Genomic DNA, 12,754 nt, shown 5'->3' with positions numbered 1-12,754 from the left:
AAAACCTTGAGAAATCAGATAAGAAAATAAAAATACTTTGACTCAAAACAGGGGAGTGTTGCCAAACCACGGGGGGTAGCGCTTTATAATGTTTCTGCATCACCGACTGCAACGCAACCGCCTGGCCAGGAAAGGCCACACGGCAGGGGGGAGCGTGAGCCCGCAGAGCGGGGACCTCGGCGCCCCGGGGTCACCCTCGACCCTCTGCTCCCACCGATGGGCCCCTGCGCCCTCCCGCCCCCCGCCCCCCGCCGGCCCCTGACTGGCAGGCGCTGCGGCGACTCCTGGAGCCGGGCTCGGGTTCGGCAGGCCCCGCCCGGCCCATAGGCGGCCAGAGGCGGGCCCTGCGGCCGGGGGCGGTGCCGGTCAGGTGCTCGGCGCCCGGGCCCCGTGCAGGTGAGCCGCCCGCGCCTCCGCCGCCTCCCCGGCTGCCCCCTCCCGACTCTCCGACCTGTGGTCCGAAGCCCCTGCGGGCCGTCGGGATCGCTGCGAGGGTAAGAGCCGGGGCGCGGGTGCTTGCCTCCCGGGGACCCATCGGACCCTTGGCACACGCGCGCCGCGCACTGGGTGCGGGCACCTGCCGGCGGCGGCGGGCGGGAGGGCTGCGACCCGCGGACCCTTCCCAGGGGCCGGGCGCGGATGGCGACGGGACGTGGGCCCCAAGCCCCTTCGACCTCGACGTCTGGGCCTCGGGGCGCCCGACTGCTCCTTGGCGCCCCTCCGGGTTCCCGAGGCGGCCGGGGCGGAGGGGCGGGGAAGCCGGCAGGCAGCGCGGGGGTCTGGGCTGGGTCTGGGCGGGACCGGGGTGCCTCCGCGCTGTGCAGCGCTTTGTGCCTGGGGAACAGCGGGAGCGGATCTTTCCTCCATCCCCACCCCCACCTCGCGGTTGGTTGCTTCCTGTCATCGCTGTGATAATGCTGATGCTTCCTCTTCCTCTTCTTCTTCTTCTTCTTTTTTTTTTTTAATGCTGATTCTTCTTAACCAAACATTCCAAAGCTGTAGACAGCACACCTAGCTTACGTTTCTTTTCTTTTGTCCGGGAAAGCAGTTCCTTCCTAACTTACCACAGTTGCTAAATTGATTTACTTAGAGGCCAATCAGGTGTTTCGTGTAGTTGCATTTATTTATTTAGTTATTTATTTATTTATTTATTTATAGCCTTAAATGATAGTCGTTTCATAGCAGCTTTCCTTGTGTTAGGAAGGTGAAGGAGAGGGGGGATAAAGGGGAAACATGCTGTTAGCATCCTCAGCCAGATGTTAGTAAATATAGCTGGAGTTCCTTATAGGAACTGATTTTTAAATGTTCCTTCCAGAATTGGAAACGTTATTGCGGCTTGAGAAATAGTTTTGGTTTTTTTTTTTAAAGACTTATTCATGAGAGACACAGAGAGAGACAGAGGCAGAGACACAGGCAGAGGGAGAAGCAGGCTCCACGCAGGAAGCCTGACATGGGACTCGATCCCCAGCCTCCAGGATCACGCCCTGGGCCGAAGGCAGGCGCTTAACCGCTGAGCCACCCAGGGATCCCCGAGAAATAGTTTTTGAATTTGATTTTTGAACCATTCTCTGGAGGCCAGTACCTAACCCAATTTCAGTTTAAGTAACGTTCTAGGTATGGTGAAATCATAGTTAAAAATTACTGCATCTGAAAGCCAAGCAAGCACGCCAAGCAGTTTTTACTTACCTGTACCTATAATAGAGCAAGTATCTGGTTTTGAGGTTTGAAATATATCTTCAGCATATTCAAAATAGAAAGGTGTCAAAAGCTGAATTCAGGAGATTTCTTGGCACAGAAGTGTGGCTAGATCCAAGTTTTGGTGGGCTTATAAATACCTGCATGCAAGAATGGACAAGAAAAAGAGAGAACCAAAAATCCTTGCTTGATTTGCAAGCCCAATGAGAGCTCACAAAATTTACATATATGTTGTTTATCCATATTGCCTTTTGTTAGCTTTCTTGAATAGAATAAAAGCTTTTTAAAAGTATGTGCAAAAAAAAAAAAGTATGTGCAGATTTTAAAAAAAACAACCAACCAACCAACCAACCAACCAACCAACCAACAGCCTTGATCGAAAAGAAGTGTTTAATCCTGGCAGGTGCTTTTCCCACACATATCACTAAGATTAAATATGGACAAATTTCATTTTTCAGAAAGAAAGCCAACACCAAATTTCAGGATTATGTTGCTGTTTATACAGAAACTTGTCTTAGCTTAGGAAGGCTGTGCTTGAATTATGAAATAAGTGAATGTAGAGTACATTTCACATTTATATTTGAGTGTCAAATTTTATGTCACTTCAGAAAACGAAGTTCATCTGTTTTCTCTTTTCTTGAATAACATCCCTAACTGTGATGAACCAAATATAAGCCTTGGCTTTGAAAAATAGAGGTGTATGGGGATCCCTGGGTGGCTCAGCGGTTGAGCACCTGCCTTCACCCCAAGGCGTGATCCTGGAGACCTGGGATCGAGTCCCACATCAGGCTCACTGCATGGAGCCTGCTTCTCCCTCTGCCTGTCTCTCTCTGTCTGTCATGAATAAATAAATAAAATCTTTAAAAAAAAAGAAAAATAGAGGTGTATATGGGTTTTTTTAAAGCATTATTATTGGATTAGCTAATGGTATTCCTTGTTTCTAGATTCCTGTAGTTGGTCTAATCATAATGACAAAACATTCATAGATACTAACTTGACTATATCAACTTTATTGAGAGAAGTCAGAAGTCTGAGTTTCCTGCAAAAGTTTCTGAAAAGTTTTTGTTTTTCTTAAAAGTAAATTATATCATATTTTAAAGTGATATTTGAGGGGTTAAATAATTACTTTGAGAAATGTTTTGATAAATTCTTGGAGAGTAACAGTTTCTAAAATGCAACAAAACTGTTTAGCTTTATTGTGCAAGTAGCCCCGGGTCTCTTGTTTAAGATGGAGCAACATAATTCTTCCAGGCTATGATTTATGATATAACTGGGATTACTGTACAATCACTGTCAGTTTTGTGTAAGATGCACACACAAAATTGTCAATAATTTCTACATGTTTTTTATACAGATTATCTTACACTGAGCTGATCAAATACTTTGAAAATGACTTCAAAACTCCTCTGGGTATCCTTCATACTTGCTGCATTAATACTCTCGATTACATTTTCTCTCCAACCAGACCAGCAAAAGGTTCTACTGGTTTCATTTGATGGATTCCGTTGGGATTATTTATACAGAGTTCCAACACCCCATTTTCATTATGTTATGAAGTATGGTGTTCATGTGAAGCAAGTCACTAATATTTTTATTACAAAGACCTACCCTAACCATTATACTTTGGTAACTGGCCTCTTTGCAGAGAATCATGGGATTGTTGCAAATGACATGTTTGACCCTATTTTGAATAAATCTTTCTCCTTGGATAACATGACTATTTATGATTCTGAGTTTTGGGAAGAAGCAACGCCAATATGGATCACAAATCAGAGGGCAGGACATTCTAGTGGTGCAGCCATGTGGCCTGGAGCAGATGTAAAAATACATAATAGCTTTCCTACGCACTATATGCCTTACAATGAGTCTGTTTCATTTGAAGATAGAGTTGCCAAGATTATTGAATGGTTTACGTCCAAAGAGCCCATAAATCTCGGTCTTCTTTACTGGGAAGATCCCGATGATATGGGCCACCATTTGGGACCTGAGAGTCCACTCATGGGGCCTGTCATTTCGGATATTGACAACAAGTTGGGATATCTCATACAAATGCTGAAAAAGGAAAAGCTGTGGAACATCCTGAACCTAATCATCACAAGTGATCATGGAATGACCCAGTGTTCTGAGGAAAGGATAATAGAACTTGATCAGTATGTGGATAAAGACCACTATATCCTGATTGACCAATCTCCAGTAGCAGCCATCTTGCCAAAAGAAGGTAAGTCTGAACTGAGTGTTGGTTTGGGGCTGGGGCCGGGTGTGCCCAACACAATTCAGTGGGAGTTTTTGCTTCTGTGCCTTCAGAGTATGCTTGCCTGTGTCATGGTAATATTCTAGGGTTTAATCCTTAGACTTTGAAAAGAGAAAATCTCATTTCTCAGCATATAATTTTTCACTTTTCCCAAGAATATTGAAATTGATGCTCTTTCTATATCTATGGCAGATGGATTTAACCATTTTGGAACCACCAAATATGATGAAAGCTACAGCCTCCTTTCTAGAAAAATTGAGATGGAAAGAAAAATACAGAATTTGCATGCAATTCCAGTGATTTTATGGAAACCTGAAATTTAGCCTTCTGTGGTTCCTTTTGTAGGACCTGCTTAATCCCTATTAAGCAGTATAGGAAGGAGAAAGCATTGATCAATCTGAAGATTTATTTTTCTTGTCTATAAATAGAGGAAGTAATAATATGTTGAACTTCTTACAAACCTTTCCTCAAAGCCTCATAACAACCTGGTCACCTAAGTGTTACTTCTGTTTTAAAGACAGGTGAGCAAGCTCAGGTTTAACCTCCCCAGATCACAAAGGAAGCACAGAGCAATACTCAGACTTCTGACTTCTATTTTATCAGTGTTTACTGTTAATTTGGATATCAAATGAGAGAACAGATTTTGAAAAGCTGAATACCTCACAAAAGAACCTTATATCCCTCACAAGGGAATTAAGAAGATCATATGAAACTGTGCACCTGAACACAAACTTTTGAACAAATTCAGTATAAAATAACAAGTTTTTTGTTGTTTGAGAAAATCACATTAACTTTTCCTTATAAAATTGGAATATGTCCCGTGTTGGGGGTTGGGAGGCAGGGAGGAAGTCCCAACAAATGGATTTGAAAAACAAGAAAAGGATTAAAGACAGTGCCCAGGTTCACTGCATTTGAAATTACAGGGAGTACTTTTGCCACACCTCCAGGGCTTTAGAAAAACTTTCCGTTTTACAAGCTGCATTCCATCACCAGGATGTCCTCTCTCAAGGGCTGCGTCACCCTCCAGAGATTCTCTCTCTGCACTCACAACTGTCAGAACTTAGCTCTTTGTTTTCCTTTGGGGAGACGTTTTACTTAGTGCCACCAATTGGGGTGTGTGCATGTGTGCGTGCATGTGTGTGTGTGTGTGTGTGTTGAAGTGTATGTAGTTAAGTCTTTAGAATAGAGATTTCTAGTTCCATATAATGTCTGCTCAATTCTGTAAAGTGAATTTACTTGCAGCAGAGGATTAATCATTTCTGTTTCCCCCTCAAGATTCTTTCCTGGGGGGCGCGGGGTAAGTTTTCAAGTATCTGGCTATATTTCCCTATGCTTGCCCCCTGGTGCCTTACCTCAGTGGGGTGTCAGGAAGGAAGAAATATTCATTGGCCTCTTTTGCCAGGATGGTTTTTTGATTGTCAACAGTGAGTGCCTTGTTCTGAGCATATCTCCGTATCGCTCCTCTTTTAGGTAAATTTGATGAAGTCTATGAAGCACTAGCTCGTGCTCATCCTAATCTTACTGTTTACAAAAAAGAAGAGATTCCAGAAAGATGGCATTACAAGTACAACCATCGAATTCAACCCATCCTAGCAGTGGCTGACGAAGGGTGGTATATTTTACAGAATAAGACAGATAATTTTCTGTGTGAGTACGTTACACTGTTTCTTCCCATTCTGCGTCATTGTTTGTTAGAGTGGAGGCTGTGGGTAATACAGCAGTGTAGTGACTAATCAAATAACTAACTGGTGACCTACAGTAATAGCAAATCAGGGATCCTTGGGACTTTAAAAAGAGGTTAGCCCCTAAACCTTTATTTTTCTGGAAGTTATCAGACCAAAGATATGCAAAGTATACATATACTGCTAATTAACAGCCATCATGCTCCTGAGAAAAACATAATTGGAAATTTGTAAATTGAATGATTTTCTGCATCTGTTTTATGTTCTGATTTCATATTAACTTAATCTCTATTTTTATTTAAAATTGCTAGCTTTCTAGGTTCTTCTGCCCTTCTGGCTCTACCAAATATAGGCCGACTTTGTTTTATACCTTGGAAATATTTCCAAAGAGAACTACACATGGCATGGATGATCATATATCAAAATGTATTTTTTTAATGCCTAGTGACATAATTTTGAAGACATTGCCACCAAATTCATTATAAATATAATGGAAATCCCATTTGAAATTCAGACATGCAACATAAGGAGCTTTCTGGGATCCCTGGGTGGCTCAGTGGTTAAGCGCCTGCCTTCAGCCCAGGACGTGATCCTGGAGGCCCGGGATCGAGTCCCACGTCAGGCTTCCTGCATGGAGCCTGCTTCTCACTCTGCCTGTGTCTCTGCTTCTCTCTCTCTCTCTCTCTCTCGAATAAATAAATAAAATCTTAAAAAAAAAAATAAGGAGCTTTCTGCTATCCTTAAATGTATAATTACCTCTTATGTAGCTTCTAACAAGTTAGTCAAATGGAAAAGCCATCCACAGGGTTTTCCTCATCTTTAATGGGCTCATCACGTGTATACTTGCTCTTCAACTCCCCACCCATTCCCTGTTCTGCTCTGCATTCCCATGGACTGACTTCCACAGACTAAATTTCCTAGGCTCCTTTGTGAGCTGGTTTCTAGTTAGGTTTGGCCAATAGAAGAGACTTGCAGGAGTTTGGAAGAAGCCAGGAGATTTGTCCCACTCATTCTCTATCTTAGGCTGTGTCTTTAATGGTGACTTCATTTCCTCTGCGATCCCAGCTCCCTCTGGACGTTCTCTCTCTACAGTCTCAGCTCCTACTGGGAAGCCCTGGTTTTGGGGCTCTGGTAACACCACCTCTTCCCTTCTGTCCATCCAGCTGTAGGGGGCCAAGGGGCCATACGAGGTTCCCATTGTTCCTAATCACTGGGTAACCTTGCCATCCCATGGTGCTTCTCATCCCTTAGCACTTTTATAACCAGTCCCCATATGAAATTCCCTCTGTTGGACCACCTTACATGGATTCTGCTTTTCTGGTTGACATAGATATTGATATGACTACTGATCAGTTCAGCTGGAAGTTGTTTCTCCTCTGTTACTTGGATAGTGAAGGAACCACATTGTACCAAAACTACTTAGGAATGCTTTTTTCGTCCTTGACCCTTGATCTATGTAAGAGATGTGCAGAAATGTCCCTTCAGGTAGAATTGGGTTCCTATCATATTTGTTGACCAAAAGAAAACCAATTGCCTGACCATGGCATTTGTAGTACATACAGGAGTCATAGTGGCAGATGTATACCAGCATGGTTTCTGGTTCTTAAAACCAGTTTTACATACAGATAATGATCTGTCAGCCAATATTTACTCACACCAGGGGAGTTGTTTTATGAAAGCCTTTAAAAGTAATTTCTTTCAAAGATAATTTCTTTGGCCATGAGAATAATCGCTGCCTTCATATGTTCAGATTCTCTTGTATCGTCCGGATAGCTCTTATGTTAGAGGGGTTGCTCAAAAAAGGACTGCTATCTCTGAGGAGATTTGTACTTTACAGTTAATGTAAATCTAAGAGGGTCTCTTGAAATTTTGGTCTGGTGAACCACAATTACACAAGAGATTGGTCACACCTGTTTTTGATAGAAAACCTTAATGCAAAAAAAAAAAAAAAAAGAAAGAAAGAAAAAACCTTAATGCTCCTATTTATGTTATATTCAACATAATTATTTATTCAAAAAAATAGTAATAATTATTTATTCAACAAATAAATATATGAAATAATTATTTCTTCAACAAATAGTTAAGTATTGGCCAGTATGTTCCTTCTCTTTTTTTTTTTTTTTTTTTTTTTTTTTTTTTATTTATGATAGTCACACAGAGAGAGAGAGAGAGGCAGAGACATAGGCAGAGGGAGAAGCAGGCTCCATGCACCGGGAGACTGACGTGGGATTCGATCCTGGGTCTCCAGGATCGCGCCCTGGGCCAAAGGCAGGCGCTAAACCGCTGCGCCACCCAGGGATCCCAGTATGTTCCTTCTCAATCTGACTTTCAAAAAAGAATGAAGTCCTAATGTCCAAAAGCAGTGGTTCTCAAAATATGTTCCCTGTAGGGTGCCTGGGTGGTACAGTCGTCAGTTAAGTGACTTGACTCTTGAACTCAGATCTTGATCTCAGGTTCATTTGTTAGAGTCCTACACTGGGCTCCACACTGGACACAGAGCCTACTTAAAAAATAATAAAATAGGGATGCCTGGGTGGCTAAGCGGTTGAGCATCTGCCTTTGACTCAGGGCATGATTCCAGGGTCTGGGATCAAATCCCACATTGGGCGCCTGCATGGAGCCTGCTTCTCCCTTTGCCTGTCTCTCTCTGTCTCTCATGAATAAATAAATAAAATCTTTAAAATAATAATAATAATAAAATAAAATGCAATTTTTTACAGGAGTTTTCATCCTTCAATATTATATCTCTTGATAAATCAGAAGACTTCTAAACCTTTTACTTTATTTTTAGCACAAAGTGCTAAATTTATTTTGATCTGAACCACCAGTGTAAGATTTTACCCCAAAGTCCTGACCTTTATCTTTCTATAGTGGATTGTAGCTGTTGCTAGGAGTTTGATTTTTATGGGATCTTTCGTCTTTACTGTGTCTCCCCTTTTATTGGTAATTATGAATTTATTGTCTTTTTGACAGACCACCTTTATCCCTTTATCATTAGAACATAATGGGATGCCTGGGTGGCTCAGTGGTTGAGCATCTGCCTTTGGCTCAGATCATGATCCTGGAATCCTGGGATCGAGTCTTGCATCAGGCTCCCCGCGGAGAGCCTGCTTCTCCTCCCTCTGCCTGTGTCTCTGACTCTCTCTGTGTGTCTCTCATGAATAAATAAATAAATAAAAATCTTTTTTAAAAAAAGAACATAATTGTAACAAAGTAGGTACCTAAAATATTTGCTGATTATTAGTTTACCTGCCACCAAAAAAATAAAAAAAAAAACAAAATCCAAAATACCCACTTTCATTTTCCCCTGACTTGGTTCAGCACTACTCTCTACCCCTCCTCCTCTGCTGTTAGAAAGATTTGTGATCAATTTGCCTTTTCACTTTCTAAAATGAATAGTGATGTTGACAACAACAAAGATTGCTCATAAAAGATTGTTTTCTTTTAAAAGATGACTTTGTTAGGGATCCCTGGGTGGCGCAGCAGTTTGTCGCCTGCCTTTGGCCCAGGGTGCGATCCTGGAGACCCGGGATCGAGTCCCGCATCGGGCTCCCTGTATGGAGCCTGCTTCTCCCTCTGCCTGTGTCTCTGTGCCTCTTTCTCTCTCTGTGACTATCATACATAAATAAATAAAATCTTTTAAAAAAATTATAAAGATGACTTTGTTAAACTTTGCATTTAAATTCAGAATTGGATGATCCAACAGTTATTTTCATCTTAATGCCATCTGGTTGGCTAACTTATTTATTCATTTTATCTTTCCAGTAGGCAACCACGGTTATGATAATGCGTTAGCCGAAATGCATCCAATATTTTTAGCCCACGGTCCTGCCTTCAGAAAGAATTTCACAAAAGAAGCCATGAACTCCACAGATCTGTACCCACTTCTCTGTCACCTCCTCAATGTCACGGGCATGCCACACAATGGATCATTCAGGAATGTCCAGGATCTGCTCACTTCAGCAACCCCAAGACCAACTCCTTACACACCAAATCCTACACTCCTCCATAGTAGTGTCAAGCCCGGAGAAGATGAGCACGAGGAGTCATATGCTTATTTCCTAGGGGTGTCTCTTGGCAGCATTTTGGTGATTGTATTTTTTATAATCTTCATTAAACATTTAATTCGCAGTCAGATACCTGCCTTACCAGATATACAGGCTGAAATAGCTCAACCATTATTACAAGCCTAATGCTACTTTGGAGATTGTGTATTTATTTCAGTGTTTAAAGGTTTCAAATTCTAGGAAACCAGTTTTAGACATTTGCACAGATCTTTAAGGAGTTATATACAGGCACAGCCACACACATATACACACACACACACACACCAAAAGCATACACATGGACCAAATATACTTACCTACAAAGGATTAAAATGGGGAAGTATGATTCTGTTATTCTCTCTTAGGGGTAGATAAAATCCTGCTTTATTTGGATATGGCGCATATAATGTATATATTTAGCAACTTTGCACTATTTAAAATATCATATATATTGCACTTTAAATTACTCTTCTAATGGGTATCTTTATGTGAAATGCACTTTACTGACAATTATATCTTCTACTTTGGTTGAAAAAGACCAATTTTTCTCTGCCCACATCCCAGAATACTTGTTACTTATTTGAACTGGGTGAATTTTCTAATAATTCCTGAAAAATGTAGAAATATCTCTCCTTAAACCAGGAGTGCAAAAAGAAAGTCAAAACTGTTGGAGATTAAATGCAACAACCCTTGTCCATTGAATTGTGAGAGATGCATTCCCAAAAGCAGATGTATCTGGGCATTCCTTTCTGTGCTTCTTTTTAAAAGACATGAGTTTTTGTTTTATTTTTCCTAAAAAAAAAAAAAAAAAAAAATTTCAATACTGACAGATTCCATCTAAACATACATTCCATCTAAACATTTCATTTCTGTCATGAAATTCATTATTGCTATTTTCTGACGAGTCATTCTGATCCTATAATAATGAAGACCCCGAAATATCTGTGTCCTTCCCACGTAGTCCAGCACTGGCCTGCTCTGAACAGAAGAGATTGGAGACCATCCCAGCAATAAGTTTTTGTTCTTGTTCTGTAATTATTTGCTTCTTTGAAAACTAAATCACTTTTAATCACATTAAAAATCACATTAGGTACATCAACGTTGGTTTTCTTTCTGGTAACATGTAGTAAGAGCACAAGCATCCCTAAGACTTGAGTGTTTCCAGATCCAGAGTTGCAAGGGATAACAAGCTGTGTTAGGTAAAACACAGGCCACTCAATCCGCAAGGGCTGTGCAGAGCTAGGGAAAGAAAATTAGGTGGGACAATGTCTGGTACGTTCATACTGTCCCCAGAGCAGTGCTAAAGGGTGCTTGATGGCAGAAACCAGGGAAATAGTTCTCAGGGGGAACAAATGTTCAGGATCTGGACAGGATTGAAACAAGAGGAGCTGAGATCCTAGCCTCATTTCATGAAATATTTGGATACCCACTCACTGGCTGCTCAGTGAAATCAGGTTCACAAACACATCTGCTTGGTCTCCTTTATTTCAACCACCAAAGCTGTGCTTCAGATCTTTGAAGTAGTCAGGTTGGGGAGACCTAGGATTTACCTGTCATTTATTAAAGGAAAAGAGAAAATCCTGGAAAGAAAAGCTTTCTTTGAAGAAACAAAACAAAACCAGTTTATAGAGAGATGGCCCACAGATGATACTGTGATTTTGTGTATATGAATGCATCCACGGGCTAATGAGTAGGTAAAACGGTATAAGTATTCTATAGAGATAGGATAAAGCAGATATAAAGAACAAAACTATTTTTACCTTCAAAAATATAGTTGAACTTAAGGACTTCCTAAAATAAAGTGAATGAATTATTTTTAAAATGGTAATAGCAATAAAGAAGATTAGCACTTAATTCTCATTTCATTACAAAGCCTCTTAATCAAATAGAATGGGATCCCTGGACGTGTACTGACATTAAAGAGCTGAGAAATTAGATGGTAGATGGCAAACTCCCCCAGAAGTCTGAACTCTGAATTAGACATTTTAGAATCGGCAGCCATTCACGTTGGCTTGCTGTGTAGCTGTGAACTTAGCAGCATGACTGAGATGCCAATATAATCACTGAAAGACGAAATTGGTCTGTTTAAAAGCAGAGTTGAAAAAAATAAATAAATAAATAAATAAATAAATAAAAGCAGAGTTGTTCACATGCTGTCTGTACATTTAAAAATTGTTGCATTAAGTTCATTTTAGAATTGCCTTAGTGGTAAGAAGAAAGTAAATGCTGTACCATTGATGAAATCATTAAAATTCTGATCTGAATATTGGATTATTGAATGGTTTCTTTTATTTACACATACTTCTCCTGTAAAATGTCAGCAGGAGAGTTTACCTGAAGGAAAGTAAAATTTTAAACTTTGATGGGAAATCTAGTCATTCATCATACCTTGATAGCTTTTTTGTTGTTTTACCTGCATATCTGCATGGTCAAACTTTGTATGCACTGAATGCAAATTAGCAAATAGAAATAAAATTTAGGCTAGCTAATCTTGCTAATGGTAGGTGAAAATTTTTTAAAGGTCTGAAGAATGGAGTCCCCACCTCACGCTGCCATTTTTGCTGAACAACATCAACTGTTTTGTACAATCTATTAATTGATAAGATTTGTCGCCTTCAGTGAATGTTTTGAGATTTCTTCTCCCTTTGCCACCTGGCATGTAAATCTAAAACTATTTTCAAAATGCTCTGACCTCTTCAGGTAAAACTAGGATCCTATTAACTTCAGTTTCTTACAAGAATCTATTATCTCTAGAAAGTCTCGTGAAGATACTAGGTTTTTGAGTTGTTAAGTTTTTCCAGCTGTTCATGGACTAAGGGGGACAGACCAGAGAATCCTAGAGCCAGGAAGGATCTTAGGGACCCTTCTACCCCCGACTTAACAGGGTCCCTTGACAGCTGTGAAATGACATGCATTGCACTCATAAATGCCAGCTGGAAGCAAGGCCCAGGATCAGTTATCCTGATGCACCCTGGGGGACAGGACTTCAACATAATGAATGTTAAGGGGACACAATTCAGTCCAAGATAGGCAGGGGATGCAAAACAAAAACATTAGGCTCCTGGAAAAGTGAGAAGCTG

The 12,754-nt window shown here is 40.9% G+C and overlaps 1 protein-coding gene across 2 annotated transcripts; it reads left to right on the top strand.

Annotated features, from left to right (window-relative positions):
- Positions 1-340: 340 nt before the first annotated feature.
- Positions 341-11,943, top strand: ENPP5 (ectonucleotide pyrophosphatase/phosphodiesterase family member 5). 2 transcript variants are annotated; one of them, XM_038554237.1, is made up of 4 exons: positions 341-494; positions 3,050-3,913; positions 5,417-5,593; positions 9,394-11,943. In XM_038554237.1, the coding sequence occupies exons 2-4, from the start codon at positions 3,085-3,087 to the stop codon at positions 9,819-9,821; spliced, it is 1,434 nt and encodes a 477-aa protein (XP_038410165.1). In that variant the 5' UTR covers positions 341-494; positions 3,050-3,084; the 3' UTR covers positions 9,822-11,943. The 2 variants fall into 2 exon arrangements, with proteins under 2 accessions (XP_038410165.1, XP_038410166.1); XM_038554238.1 differs by having other exon boundaries at positions 348-494; positions 3,161-3,913.
- The last annotated feature ends 811 nt before the right edge of the window (positions 11,944-12,754 follow it).

The sequence above is a fragment of the Canis lupus genome, chromosome 12, assembly GCF_011100685.1.
Source record: "Canis lupus familiaris isolate Mischka breed German Shepherd chromosome 12, alternate assembly UU_Cfam_GSD_1.0, whole genome shotgun sequence".
Classification (NCBI taxonomy): domain Eukaryota; kingdom Metazoa; phylum Chordata; class Mammalia; order Carnivora; family Canidae; genus Canis; species Canis lupus.
Note: the sequence above shows the minus strand (reverse complement) of the source record. Positions and strands in the feature narration are given on the sequence as shown.